The following is a 12,870-nucleotide window of genomic DNA, read 5'->3' as shown; positions in this document are numbered from 1 at the left end:
GGCCCACCTGGAGATCGAGTCCGTTTGCCAAGTAGAGAGGGTGCAGAGGGGACAGCGGGGGCAGTGTGGCCTGGAGCCCTGGCGGAATACGGCTTGTTTGAGGCCCGGGAAGTAGCTTAGTTTGGAACGAGGTCATCACTGGTGACTGGGGAGAAAGGGGCATTCTCCAGCAGTGAGCGAGCAGGAGGCAAGGCGGTGGTGACAGCAGACGTGGCCCGTCGGTTCAAGAACAGAGTGGAGAGGAGGGAGGGACATGGTGGTCAAGGAGGATGTTTAGGCTGAGAGCAACGAGCAGGTTTAGGGCTGAGAGGAAGAAGTCGGGGGAGAGGCTGAGGAGGTGGGGATGGAGGGGGAGGCAGAGCGGGGTGTGCGCCGGGATGGGAGGGGCTTCGCAGACGGCCTCCGTCTCCCAGACGGCACCGCACACCCGCGGCCATCTGCTCACACACGCGCCGCCAGCTGATCGTCGGAGTCATGGCCGGCCTCCCCTCAGCATCCACGTTTCCCGCCAGCAGAGCAGCGGCTGGGCTCCAGGGTACCTGGCCCGTGAACTCCTGCTGGGCAGGGCCCCATCCGGGCCGCCCTCGCTGCAGGAGAGAGGGGTGGGCCCCGCAGTGACCTGGCCTGACAGACCCTGGGGCCGCTGCAGCATGGCCAGCAGCTTCCTCAGGCTGGGCTGGGGCGGGGGTGGACCCGCAGCTCCTCCATCCTGAGTCCCATTGTCCTGTGGCTGCTGTGCCATGGCAGGTCCCCCCTCTGGGAGCAAGAGACCGTGGGAGGGCACCTAGACCTAGCATGACCGGCGAGAAGGGCCCACTGTCAGCGAGCTGTGTCCCCTCCGTGCTCCTTGTGGGCCCCTGGGAGGGCGGGTGGGGGGTTGGGGGACAAGCTCAGGGGCGTCCTGCTGGGTCGCAGGGGCAGAGGGCCTCCGGTCACGGCCCTGGAGTGGGGGAGGGTCTGCTGGGAGAGTTCCAGGCTTGCTCCTGTTCCTCATCTGTGGTCTTCCCGCCGTGGCTGCGTCCCTGGCATGGCCGCCGGCTCACCTCTGCACTGCTGCTGCATTCCCCCTGTGTGGACAGTGCCGGTGCAGAACTTCTCCCCTGACTGTGCTGGCGGCGGGGTTGTGACAGGAGTCTTTTGAAGTACCCTGCCTGCCCCGTCCCCTTCTTTCCTTCCCTCTGCATCTGGGATTCCCACGCCGAGTCCCTGCTTCTCCTGCTTCTCCCACCCAGCCTGGTCCCTGCCCAGGAGTGCAGGCCTGCCCCCAGGACGTGGGTCTCTGGGAGTCACTGGCTGCTGAAGGGAGGTCGCTGTCCTTCCACTGATGTGCTTCACCTGTGCAAGCAGACGGCCCTTTTCCGGGAGGCTCTTTTGTCTGTTCCTCCTGGTCTTCGGGGAGTCGGGCAGCCCAGGGGAGGAGCTGCACCTGCATAGCTGTTACCCAAACTCCTTCCGTCCCTGATCGCAGGGTCCATGAGCCTCTGGGAGAAGAGGAGAGTTTTGTGCAGCCACAGGATGGGAATAAAGTGCCTTCAACAGTAGGGAAACAGGAGGTGGAGGAGGTGGCAGGCTGTGGGGCGGGAGGGCAGACCCTGACTTGGAAGACTGAACTCAGGGTGGAGCTAAAAGCAAGGGGTTAATGATCAGGCCTTTCCCCACCAAGGGGAGTGCTCTGATGGCCTGGTGGGACTGACTCTTCCTGGCCTTTGTTTCGGGTCGTGATGACAAGCTTTCCTTGAGCTCTTTTGGACACAGGAGGCAGGTCGGCTGCTGGCCTCCTTCTCCCGCTGCTTGCTGGGGCCACAGGGCAGGCGCCTCACTGGGACAGCCTCTTCCCATTTGCTGGAGGAGTCTCACCCTGGCCTTGGCTTTCAGTGGGCCAGGTAAACTACCCGAAAGTAGCAGACAGCTCTTCCTTTGATGAGGACAGCAGCGATGCCTTATCTCCTGAGCAGCCTGCCAGCCATGAGTCCCAGGGCTCGGTGCCGTCACCCCTGGAAGCCCGAGTCAGCGAGCCACTGCCCAGTGCCACCTCTGTGTCCCCCACTCAGGTGAGCTTGTCCACTACAGGTGCTTCCCCTGCTCAGGGGCCCCAGACCTACTGGAGTGGCCCAGAATGAGGTCCCTCGCTTGGGCCAGGTGGGATGGGGAAGCCAGAAAGTGCAGCAGTGGGCCCTTGTGGAGGACGCCGGCTGGGCAGCCTTGCAGTTAGATTCAGAGGCCTCCCTGCTGCCCCATGTCTGCTCATTCAGAACAGCCACTTCTCCTGAGTGTGTTCAGTTCCGTGATATTTCACCACCCTCTGTCTTCCCCTTTTCTAGTTCCCTGTCCCCTTGCCACCCTGGAGGCTGCTCTTTTCATCCCTCTCGTCTTTGCCCGTCATTTGCCCCCTAACGGTGATGGCGTCCGAGGGGGTGACAGCCACCCACCTCCGGGCAGGGCAGGGATGCACCACCGGCTGAAGCCTGGACATGGCGCAGCTTCCGGGGCCACGAGAAGGGGTGGGCGTGTCCTCACTTCCCCTCTTCTCTCCCAGGCCGTGTCTCAACTCCCCATGGGCCCAGAGTCTGGAGAAACAGTCTTCCTGGTGGAGCAGCCTCCTCCGCCGCCCAGCCTCGCCAACGGAACCACGGTCGCCACCGCCAAGCCCCTCCCCACGCTCATTAAGGTGCAGACCTCTAGCTGACCGCCCTCTCCTCCCCGTTCCCCTCTGAGCCCTGCCGTGACTCTGTCCCAGTGTGGGGAGTGGGGCTGGCTCTCTTCTCCTCCTGGTCCGGGACCAGCCGAGGTCACCACAGTGCTCTGGGAGATCTCCTGTTCCCTCCACGCACGCTGGCCGTCACAGCCGCAGCCACCGCTCACTGAGCACAGCGGGCCGGGCTCTCACTGCCCGCCCCAGGAAGACACGCCCACACGCCCCCTCTGTCCACTCAGAGCCTCATGAGGCTGTGACAGAACCGAGAAGGGAGGCGATGGGCCTGAGGTCACCCAGCCAGCCGTGCCGGGTGTTTGTTGTCACTCTCTTCCTCCAAGGCCTAAGATACCTGAAGGCATTTACCATCAACCCCACGAGACGCCCATGGGGACCTTTGTGTGGGAACACGGTGCTGCACGCTGAGGTTAAGTTTAGCAGCACCAACAGCCGGTGTCCGGTCCTCCCCGCCCGGCCGAGCTTTCTCCCTCGGCCTCTGGGACCTTGGCCCTGACTGCCGCCTTCCAGCCTGTGCTCCACGCCTGCTGGGCAGGTGCCCTTCCTTCCCGCCCGGCTTGCTTCCCATCTAGACTGATTCTCCAGTCCCGCCACACAGGCCCTGGCCCTGGCCTGGAGCCTCTGGCCGCCCACGTTCCTCTGCTGCGGCTCACAGCCTTAGCGAAGCCTTCCTGTGCCTCCGGGCGTGCCCAGATGGTTGGCGGGGTCTCCATGGCCCTCCCGTGTGGCGTCCCCGCCCCAGGCCTGCTCCTCCCGGTCAGTGGTGCCCTGGCACCCTGCTGGCTCCCGGCCGTTCCCCTAGCAGCCGGCACCTCCCTTGCCTCTGCGGTCTATTCCTGACTGGCCGCAGATGTCTGAGGTTTTCCCCCCGAATTCCTCCCTCAGACCTGCTCCTCGTCACACGACTGGTGCCTTCCTTTGCCCACTTTCCGTTTGCGAGAACAGTGTATGTGTGTCTATCCAACTTCCTCTTTCCCGGTAGTGCCTCGGCCTCTGTCCCAGCTCCCCAGCCCCGCCACGAACTCTCCTCCAAGCTGAGCCCCCAGCTGCCTCAGACCTGCCTCAGGTCGCGCTCCTCTCTGGTGGCTTTCCCTGGGCTCCCCATCTTCTTCCCTTTCAGTGGGGTTCTCCCGGGCTGCCCTTGGCCTCTTTCTCACGCCTTCAGCCTTGCCAGGGCCTCTCAGCGGACCCCTCTCCCTCCACTCGGGTGCTCTCCAGTCCCAGCAGCCCCGCACCTTCTCCCCGACTCTCCCTACCCTGGCCAACCGGCACCTCTTCCCGACTTCTGCGAAGGGGCCACCGTTGTCACACGCTGTTGCCGAAGCTCAAAACCGTGACCTTGTAGCCGCTCGGCTGCCACATGCGCTGTTGTCCCTTCTCCCTCTAGTCGGTCACCTCCTTCCACATCCCGTCAGTGCCCGTGGCGCCCTGGTCAGACCCCAGCTGAGCCCCGCATCGAGTCTCCACCCTCCCGCTTGCTGTTCCCTGCTCAGAAGCCGCGAGGCCCTCCTCGCTCCTTCCCCCAGCGCTCAGCGCCCTGCTCACTCTTGCCCACACCGCCTCCACCCTCCTCACCGGGGAGACGGCCTTCCTGTGTGCCGGCCGCCCCGTCGGTGAACGAACGTGAGCTTCTGGAGTCCAGGGTTCGCGCAGCGAGGTCCCAGTCACTGTGTGGCCTTGAGCGCGTGGCTTCCCTGAGCCTCTTTCTTGGGGAGGCAGGGCTTTTGCAGGTCTGTGTGACGCGGCTTTTGTAAAGCGCCCAGTGTGGGCTGCACGAGCGAGCTCCGTAGAACAGCTCTTTTCACCTCGTCGTCCCCTTCACTCTGCTCAGGGTCACAGGGAGGCTGCCTGGCCTGTGCACTTGGGCTAGAACCTCTTTTAAGAGCAGAGCCAGTCACAAGCCCCGCCCCCATCAGCCCTTGCCCCCTCCCTGGACACTCCCGGGCACTGAGGAGGCCTCTGCTTTGGGAGGGGTGCCATCCGGCAGGGAGCGTGGACAGGGCAGGGTGGGCGGCGGGGCCTTTCCAGAAGCCACTCAGCTGCCCCTGACAGCGCCCTCTGTTTCCCATGCCCACAGCAAAGCCAACCCAAGTCTGCCGGTGAGAAGTCGCAGCGCAGCAAGAAGGCCAAGGAGCTGAAGCCGAAGGTGAAGAAGCTCAAGTATCACCAGTACATCCCCCCGGACCAGAAGCAGGACAAGGGGGCGCCCCCCATGGACTCCTCCTACGCCAGGATCCTGCAGCAGCAGCAGCTCTTCCTGCAGCTCCAGATCCTCAATCAGCAGCAGCAGCAGCACTACAACTACCAGACCATCCTGCCCGCCCCGCCAAAGTAGGCCCCACCCCCACCCCCTCAGCCCGCAGGCACCGGGACGGGCAGATGTGGGCGGCCCTGACATGAAGGACCCTTTGGTCCTGGTCCAGTGCTCTGTGGGTGGGGCCTGTGGGCAGGGCCCTTGCCCCTTGCTCCTCTCCACCCGGCCCGCAGAGGCCGAGGGCGAGACCTGGCGGGGCCTCATTCCTGTCCTCTCTTCCTCTCAGGCCAGCAGGGGAGGCTCTGGGAAGCGGTGGGGCCCCCCTGACGCGCAGCCTTTCCGCTACCAGCAGCAGCTCCGGCTCGGGCGCCCCTGGGCCCAGTGGGCTGGTACGTCAGAACAGCACCTCGTTGACTGGCAAGCCGGGGGCCCTGCCTGCCAACCTGGACGACATGAAGGTAAGCGGTTGCACGCTTCCCCCTGGAGGCCTTGTGCTGTTGCCAGCCTGGCCTCTCATGGGGGCGGTCAGGTGCTGGGTCTCAGGCAGGGGAGGCGGCTGGCCCAGGAGCACGGCTGCGGAGGCAGAGCAGAGCTCCAGCAGAGGCACCTGGAACCTGCTCTGAGGCCCACCTGGCCCTGGTCATCCGCGGCATTAGCCTCGTCATCGTGGTCATCGTCATTAATGACGCCAGCCAGTATCTGTCCAGGGCCGCAGGGCTTACTGAGCACTTGTGCACCTCTCGTTTTCCTCAGCCTCTACAGTGCAGTATGAGAAACGGGGAGTGTTACCCCGGCTTAAGGATGAGCAAGCAGAGGCGTCGAGGGATAGAGAGGTTTGCCTGAGGTCATGGGTCCGGCCAGCAGTAGAGCCAGGGTTCAGACTCAGGGCTCCACTACAGCACCCGCCCTTTCCATGCAGCCGGCTACTGTCCTGCTGAATCTGCTCTACAAGTGCTGCGTTGGCCTGGGAGAGAGCAGCCCCCACTTGGGCCACAGGCTGCGCTTGTGCCCTGGGCTTTGAAGGGCGGGAGACACCCCAGGCCTGGCCTGTTTTCTCTGCCCTGATCAGTAAGGGGAGTGGGTCACATTCTCCCTGGAGAGTCTATCCTCTGAACCAGTCTGCTCCCTCCTCAGTCATGAGCGGGATCCTAGCAAGATGCAGCCCTTTTGGGGGGAGCTGGACACAGGCCTCAGAGTCCCTCAGACCCGGCTCTAACCCCTGGCTCTGCCCATCACCAGCTATGTGATCCTGAAGAAGTTACTTCACTTCCATGAGCTCTGTTTTCTCATCTGTAAAATCCAGTCAGTTCAATTAAGTATTTATCGAGCACCAGGCACCATGCCCCTGGTGTGAGGACAGCGAGGAGGAGGGGGCCAGCCTGGCAGATGCACGTCTCGCCCCCCAGGGCTGTGGGAGGGTCAGGTGGTTGATACATCTGAAGCGGCCAGTGGGGTCCAGATAGACGAGGACTGCCCGGACTCTCCACCCCCTTGCAGGTGGCAGAGCTGAAGCAGGAGCTGAAGTTGCGGTCACTGCCCGTCTCGGGCACCAAAACAGACCTGATTGAGCGCCTGCGCGCCTACCAGGAGCAAGTCAGTCCCGCCGCTGGAGCACCCAAGGGCCCCACCGCTGCCTCCATCCTGCCCAAGGCTGGCGAGGTGGTGGTAGCCTTCCCCACGGCCCGGCTAAGCACGGGGCCCACCCTGGTGGCAGCGGGCCTGGCCCCGGCTGAGGTGGTGGTGGCCACGGTGACCAGCAATGGAGTGGTGAAGTTTGGCAGCACGGGCTCCACGCCCCCTGTGTCTCCCACCCCCTCAGAGCGTTCACTGCTCAGCACAGGCGATGAGAACTCCACACCCGGGGACACCTTTGGCGAGATGGTGACGTCGCCAGTGACCCAGCTCACCCTGCAGGCCTCGCCGCTGCAGATCCTTGTGAAGGAGGAGGGCCCCCGCGCTGGGTCCTGCTGTCTCAGCCCTGGGATGCGGGCAGAGCTGGAGGGGCGTGACAAGGACCAGATGCTGCAGGAAAAGGACAAGCAGATCGAGGAGCTGACCCGCATGCTCCGGCAGAAGCAGCAGCTGGTGGAGTGGCTCAGGCTGCAGCTGGAGCAGGAGAAGCGGGCCCAGCAGCCCACGCCGGCCCCGGCCCCGGCCCCGGCCCTGGTCACGCTCGGTGCCGCAGTGAAGCAGGAGAACAGCCTTGCCAGCTGCCAGCTGAGCAGGCAGCCCCCGGGCCCTGATCGCCCCTTTGGCCCCAGCCTCGCAGGCCCCGCTGCCCACCATGTAGACACTTGTACCCTGGTGCCCCCGGCCATGGTGGTGAAGCAGGAAGCCGTGCTGCCCGAGCCTGAACCAGCCCCGGCCCTGGTCACGCTCGGTGCCGCAGTGAAGCAGGAGAACAGCCTTGCCAGCTGCCAGCTGAGCAGGCAGCCCCCGGGCCCTGATCGCCCCTTCGGCCCCAGCCTCGCGGGCCCCGCTGCCCACCATGTAGACAGTTGTACCCTGGTGCCCCCAGCCGTGGTGGTGAAGCAGGAAGCCGTGCTGCCCGAGCCTGAACCAGCCCCGGCCCCGCAGCTGCTTCTGGGCCCACAGGGCCCCAGCCTCATCAAGGGGGTCACACCTCCCACGCTCCTCACTGACTCCACAGGGACCCACCTTGTCCTCACCGTGACCAATAAGAATGCAGACAGCCCTGGCCTGGCCAGCGGGAGCCCCCAGCAGGTACCTGGGTGTGGGAGGGGCAGGAGCCCCAGGAGGGCATGAAGGCACTCTTCGTGACAGTGCCCTGTTCACCAGGCTCCCCCGTGGCCGGGCGGGTTATGCTCGCTTTCTTTAATCTTCCCTTCAACCCTCCGAAACTAAGGATCGCCATCCCGATGTCACCCAGGAAGGTGCTCAGACTTGAAAAGTTTGGGGCACCTGTGTGAGGCCCCCAGCCTTGAGGGTGGGGCCACGAGGGCCTGCCCATTGCTCTGGCCGCTGGCGTCAGAACCCTTCTGTGCCCGGCTGAGGGCTCCTGAGCAGCCCCACCCAGGCCGGGCCACTCCTGCCCCTGCTCCATGGGGTGGGACAGGCCCAGGGGAGGGTCGGGGAAGCCCTTCCTGGGATAGACTGAGGGCCGCCAGGCTGGGCCTGATGCGAGCTCCACTCCTCTCCTTCCCCTCAGAGAGGCCAGCTGTCCCCCACCAAGGTGACATTGGCAGCTGGCTCCCTGCTGCTGCCACCCTTGCAGCCCAGACCCTCCACTCAGCCTGGTCCAAAGGTGAGGCTGCTTTAGGCTTTGTGTGGCCTCTCAGCCCTGCCGAGCTGGCGGTCAGGGGGGCAGTGACAGGACTCGGGTACTCAGGAAGGGATACGGGCCCCTGAGCAGCCTCAGGCAGAAACTCCAGGGAGGAGAGGGGGAATCAGCCCAGAGACCCCCTGCCTCTGCTCCGTGTGGCTTGTACCAAACCCTAGGGAGTCAGTCGCCCTCTGTAGGGTCAGAGGTCAGGGCCTCCCCCATCCCACATCCCTTCTTCCCCGGGGGCTTCCACGAAAGCTCTCCGAGAACCAGTGCAGCTGGCAGAGCTGCCCGCCTTGCCTGCCTGGAGCGTGTGAGCCCTGGGCTGTTGCCCTCGCCCCAGCCACTGGTTCCCTCCCTTTCTCCTGTCTAGCTCTTGTCCCAGCCTGGCTCTCCAGCCCCTGGCCCCCCAGCCCAGAGGGACCTGGAGCACCCGCCACAGCCCCTTTTTGGGCCCCCCACTTCTCTGCCGAAGAAGGAGCCACCTGGCTATGAGGAAGCTGTGAGCCAGCAGCCCAGACAGCAGGTAAAGAGGGTGGACCGGGGCCTGGATGGGTGGGGTGGGCTGGGCTGAGCTCGGCTCCCACAGTCCCCCGGGCCTGGCTGGAGGGTGGGGCAGGCAGGAGCCAGCCTCATAGGTCAGAGCGGCCTTGGAGAGAAGCCATTGGGCAGGAGTGAGTATGGGCTCAGGCCGCCGGGCTCTGTGGGCCTGGCTGCTGGCTCGGGGCCCTCTTGTTGTAGACTTCCATTTCGTTTTCTTATTTTTGTGCCACAGGAAAATGGTTCCTCAAGCCAGCAGATGGATGACCTGTTTGACATCCTGATTCAGAGTGGAGGTAAAGTCCAGACCCGCCGCTCTGCTCCCCGACCTCCTCCTTTCTTCGCAGGTTGTCTCCATTCCTAGGCTGGTTGGTTATTGGGTTTGCTTTCATTCTTGAACACGATGCCCGGCAGGCCTGGTGCTTTGGATGCGGTAATGTGTGAGACGTGTCCCTTCTCCAAGGCTTGGGCAGGGACTCCCTGGGGTGCTGTCCTCGACACACGTTTGCCTCACCCCGACCCGCTGCATGGCCAGTGCTGTGCCCACAGCCCAGGGCATAGCAGTGAGCAAGAGACGTTTGCCTCGGCGGGGCTTATAGCCCAGCGTGGGGAAATGAACGGTGAATGAAATAAGTAAATTATCGTATGTCAGACAGGTATTAGGAAAAGCCGGGACGGGAAGGGTCGCAGGTGCGAGGGGTGTCGGGGTCAGCCTCACCGGGCAGGTGCGGTTTAGCCACCGGCGTCCCTGGGGAGCTCCTGAGCCTACAGGGCTGACGGGCACCCGGGGGCGGCGCCAGGGGCAGATCGGGAGGTGTGGTGGGCGCCAGGCGGAGGCCCATGGGCTCTGGGTGACGCTGGGAGCCATGGCACAGCTTTGAGGGAAGGGTTGCCCCGCTGGAAGGGCAGGAGCAGGGAGGCAGGTGCGGTGGTCCAGGAGCAAGTGGGGTGTGTGGGCCGGGAGGCAGCGGCGCAGCACGGAAGGGCTGATGAAATCTGGGTGTATCTTGGAGAGAGTGCCAGTACGGTTTCCTCACGGCTTAGGTGTGTGGCAAGGGGACCCCAGGGCAGCCAAGGATGAGGCCGGGGGTGTGGGGAGTTACTGGGTGCAGCAGCATGAGCGCCGGGGGCGTGGGCCGGGGCGAGCGGGGGCCGCATCGGTCGCAGCCTCAGTCCCTAGACAGCCGAGTGGAGGGCCACATGGCCAGCCCGGGCAAGGTCTGGGCTGAGTCAGGCAGGAGTTGGGGAGTTGTTGGCATCCGGAGCAGTGAGGCAGGGCGAGCAGAGAGGGCGAGGTGGAGGCAGGGGCGCAAGCCAATGAGGCTGAGCAGCGGGTGGAGGGTGGGAGTGCGCCCTTGAGAGGGTGATGTCCTGAGGCCACGGGCTGCTGATGGGCAGTCAGGGAAGACGAGGACCAAGATCCGGTCCCGGGCTGTGTTGTGGTGGCACCTGGTGACCTCTGTCTGCCAGGGTGCTGCAGGGGGGCCATGGCCACAGCCTGCTTGAAGCAGGTTGAAGAGGCTGGGGCTGTGGGAGACAGCTGGTCAGGCGTTTATGCACTAATTCCCCATTCCTCCTTTACCCCCGGCCCCCCCCACCCCGCAACCTCTCTTCTCCTTCCTGTCTCTGTGAAGATTATTCTAGATACCTTCTCTAAGTGCAATCATACACTATTTGTCGTTTTGTTTCTGGCTGGCTTCACTTAGGATAACGTCCTCAAGGTCCTTCCGTGTTGTAGCTTGTATCAGAATTTCCTTCCTTTTTGTGGCTGAAGAGTATTCCATCGTGTGTATGTGCCACATTGTGTTCAGCCCTTCATCCATTGGACATTTGGGTTGTTGCTACCTTTTGGCTGTTGTGAGTAATGCTGTATGAACACTGGTATGTTTGAGTCAGTTTTCAATTCTTTGGGGTACATACCCAGAAGTGGAATTGCTAGATCATATGGTCATATTCTGTATTTTAATTCTTGAGGAACCACAGAACTGTTTTTCCACACAGCTGTGCTATCTTCATTCATACCAGCAACACACAAGGGTTCCAGATGCTCCACATCCTCACCAACACTTATTTTCAAGGAAGTTTTTTGAAAATAGCCAGCCTAGTAATTGTGAAGTCACATATCTCACTGTGGTTTTGACTTGCATTTCCCTAATGACTAATAACGTCGAGCATCTTTTCACGAGCTTATAGGCCACTTGAATAGCGTCTGTTGGAGAGATGTCTGAGTTGTCTGTCCATTTTTCAGTTGGATTTTGTTGAGTTCTAGGAGTTCTTTACCTATTCTGGATATCATTTATCAGATACACAGTTTGCAGATATTTTCTCCCATTCCATGGATTATCTTCTCACTTGTTTTAATTTTTTTTAAGTATAGTTGCTGTGCAGCCTTTTCAGTCTTGATAGTGACCTTTGATGTGCAAAAGTTTTAAATTGTTATGTAGTCCAGTTTTTTTTCTTCCACTGCCGGTGCTTTTGGTGTTATAACTAAGAAATCATTAACTAAATCCAGTGTCACGAAGATGTTCCCTTCTAAGAGTTTTGTAGTTTTGGCTACTAAATTTAGATCTTTGACCCATTTTGAGTTATTTTTTGTATGTGGTGTAAGGCGGGGTCCCAACTGCAGGTCATCGTCAGGCTGGTCTCTGACACCCATTCACTTTCTTGATTGGCAGAGATCTCAGCAGATTTCAAGGAGCCAGGGAAAGAGAAGTCCCCCCCAACAGCAGCGTGCGGGTCACCCCTGGCTGCACAGCCGTCACCATCCGCCGAGCTCCCTCAGGCTGTCCCGCCTCCATCCGGCTCGCCGGCCCTCCCTGGGCGCCTGGAGGACTTCCTGGAGAGCAGCACAGGGCTGCCCCTGCTGACCGGCGGGCACGAGGGGCCGGAGCCCCTCTCCCTCATCGACGACCTCCACAGCCAGATGCTGAGCAGCTCTGCCATCCTGGACCACCCCCCCTCCCCCATGGACACTTCAGAATTGCACTTTGCGCCTGAGCCCAGTAGCGTGGGCCTGGACCTGGCCGATGGCCACCTGGACGGCATGGACTGGCTGGAGCTGTCGTCGGGCGGGCCGGTGCTCAGCCTGGCCCCGCTCAGCACCACGGCCCCCAGCCTCTTCTCCACGGACTTCCTCGACGGCCACGACTTGCAGCTACACTGGGATTCCTGCTTGTAGCTCTGGGGATGCAGAGCCGGGGGCTGGGAGGGCTGGAAAGTCGGAGACCTCGGGAACTGCAGGAAGCTCAGCGCGCTCCTGCCTGATGCAGCCTCGCCACGTGGTCGTGAGTCCTGACAATCACAGGCCCTGCTTTCCCCTCCGTGGGAGGCCAGAGGAGGATGTCCCCACACCTGGCTCTCGCTCACCAAGGAGAAGAGCTTCCAAGAAGCAGCTCTGGGTCCCACCCTGGGGTTTCGGAGGCCTGGATGGGCCAGGGGCTTCTATTTGACCTCCTTTTGTGAGGTCGGGGTGCACTTGCCTGCTGCAGCTTGCTCAGGAGGCGAGGCTGAGGCAGGGCAAGGGGTGCATGTCCTTCCTTCTCTTCCCCCTCCCTGCAAGGGAAGGAACTGGCTGGGCCTCTACCTCACCACCCTCATGATGCCAACGCCACTGACCCAGGCTTCCCGGGAGGGGGGCTCCCTGCCATTTTAGTGTCTTGGTGTAGTGTAACCATTTAGTGGTTGGTGGCAAACGCTTTCTGTACAGGTGTATATACCTCTATATTATATATCGCCATACATATATACACATATATCTTGGGGCTGGGGGGAGGTGAATGCAGCCCCCCACCCCCGGTTCTACTCTGTGCACACGGAAGGGCCTGAAGCCACCACTCCTGGGGCTGAACACAGCTTACCCCGGCCCCACCCATCACTTGTATTTGACGCGTATAGATGCCTCATCACAGCCTGTGCCGCACCTGTCCTGCTTCCTGCTCCGTATCAGTGCCACGAGGGCGGAGGTGCTTCCTGGCCCCCTGCCCACATTCCCTCCCACTGCCTCACTGCAGCCACCACGGCCCTGGGACAGCAGTGGAGCCACAGGTGGCCCTCAAGCTATGGCCTCCTCCTGCCCTGGGGCCT

The 12,870-nt window shown here is 62.3% G+C and overlaps 1 protein-coding gene across 1 annotated transcript in view; it reads left to right on the top strand.

Annotated features, from left to right (window-relative positions):
* Window positions 1-11,965, top strand: part of MRTFA (myocardin related transcription factor A) — a gene marked incomplete at both ends in the record, with an annotated part of 105,829 nt that extends 93,864 nt beyond the window's left edge. Inside the window, 9 exons of the mRNA XM_079715894.1 lie at window positions 1,876-2,051; window positions 2,537-2,668; window positions 4,788-5,041; window positions 5,251-5,422; window positions 6,462-7,260; window positions 7,459-7,688; window positions 8,621-8,773; window positions 9,023-9,083; window positions 11,463-11,965. Coding sequence (XP_079572020.1) covers window positions 1,876-2,051; window positions 2,537-2,668; window positions 4,788-5,041; window positions 5,251-5,422; window positions 6,462-7,260; window positions 7,459-7,688; window positions 8,621-8,773; window positions 9,023-9,083; window positions 11,463-11,965 — 2,480 coding nt within the window. The remainder of the gene's footprint in view (window positions 1-1,875; window positions 2,052-2,536; window positions 2,669-4,787; window positions 5,042-5,250; window positions 5,423-6,461; window positions 7,261-7,458; window positions 7,689-8,620; window positions 8,774-9,022; window positions 9,084-11,462) is intronic.
* Window positions 11,966-12,870: the final 905 nt, after the last annotated feature.

This window comes from Hyperoodon ampullatus, assembly GCF_949752795.1.
Source record: "Hyperoodon ampullatus genome assembly, chromosome: 11".
Classification (NCBI taxonomy): domain Eukaryota; kingdom Metazoa; phylum Chordata; class Mammalia; order Artiodactyla; family Ziphiidae; genus Hyperoodon; species Hyperoodon ampullatus.
This window is presented reverse-complemented; position numbering and strand designations above follow the sequence as displayed.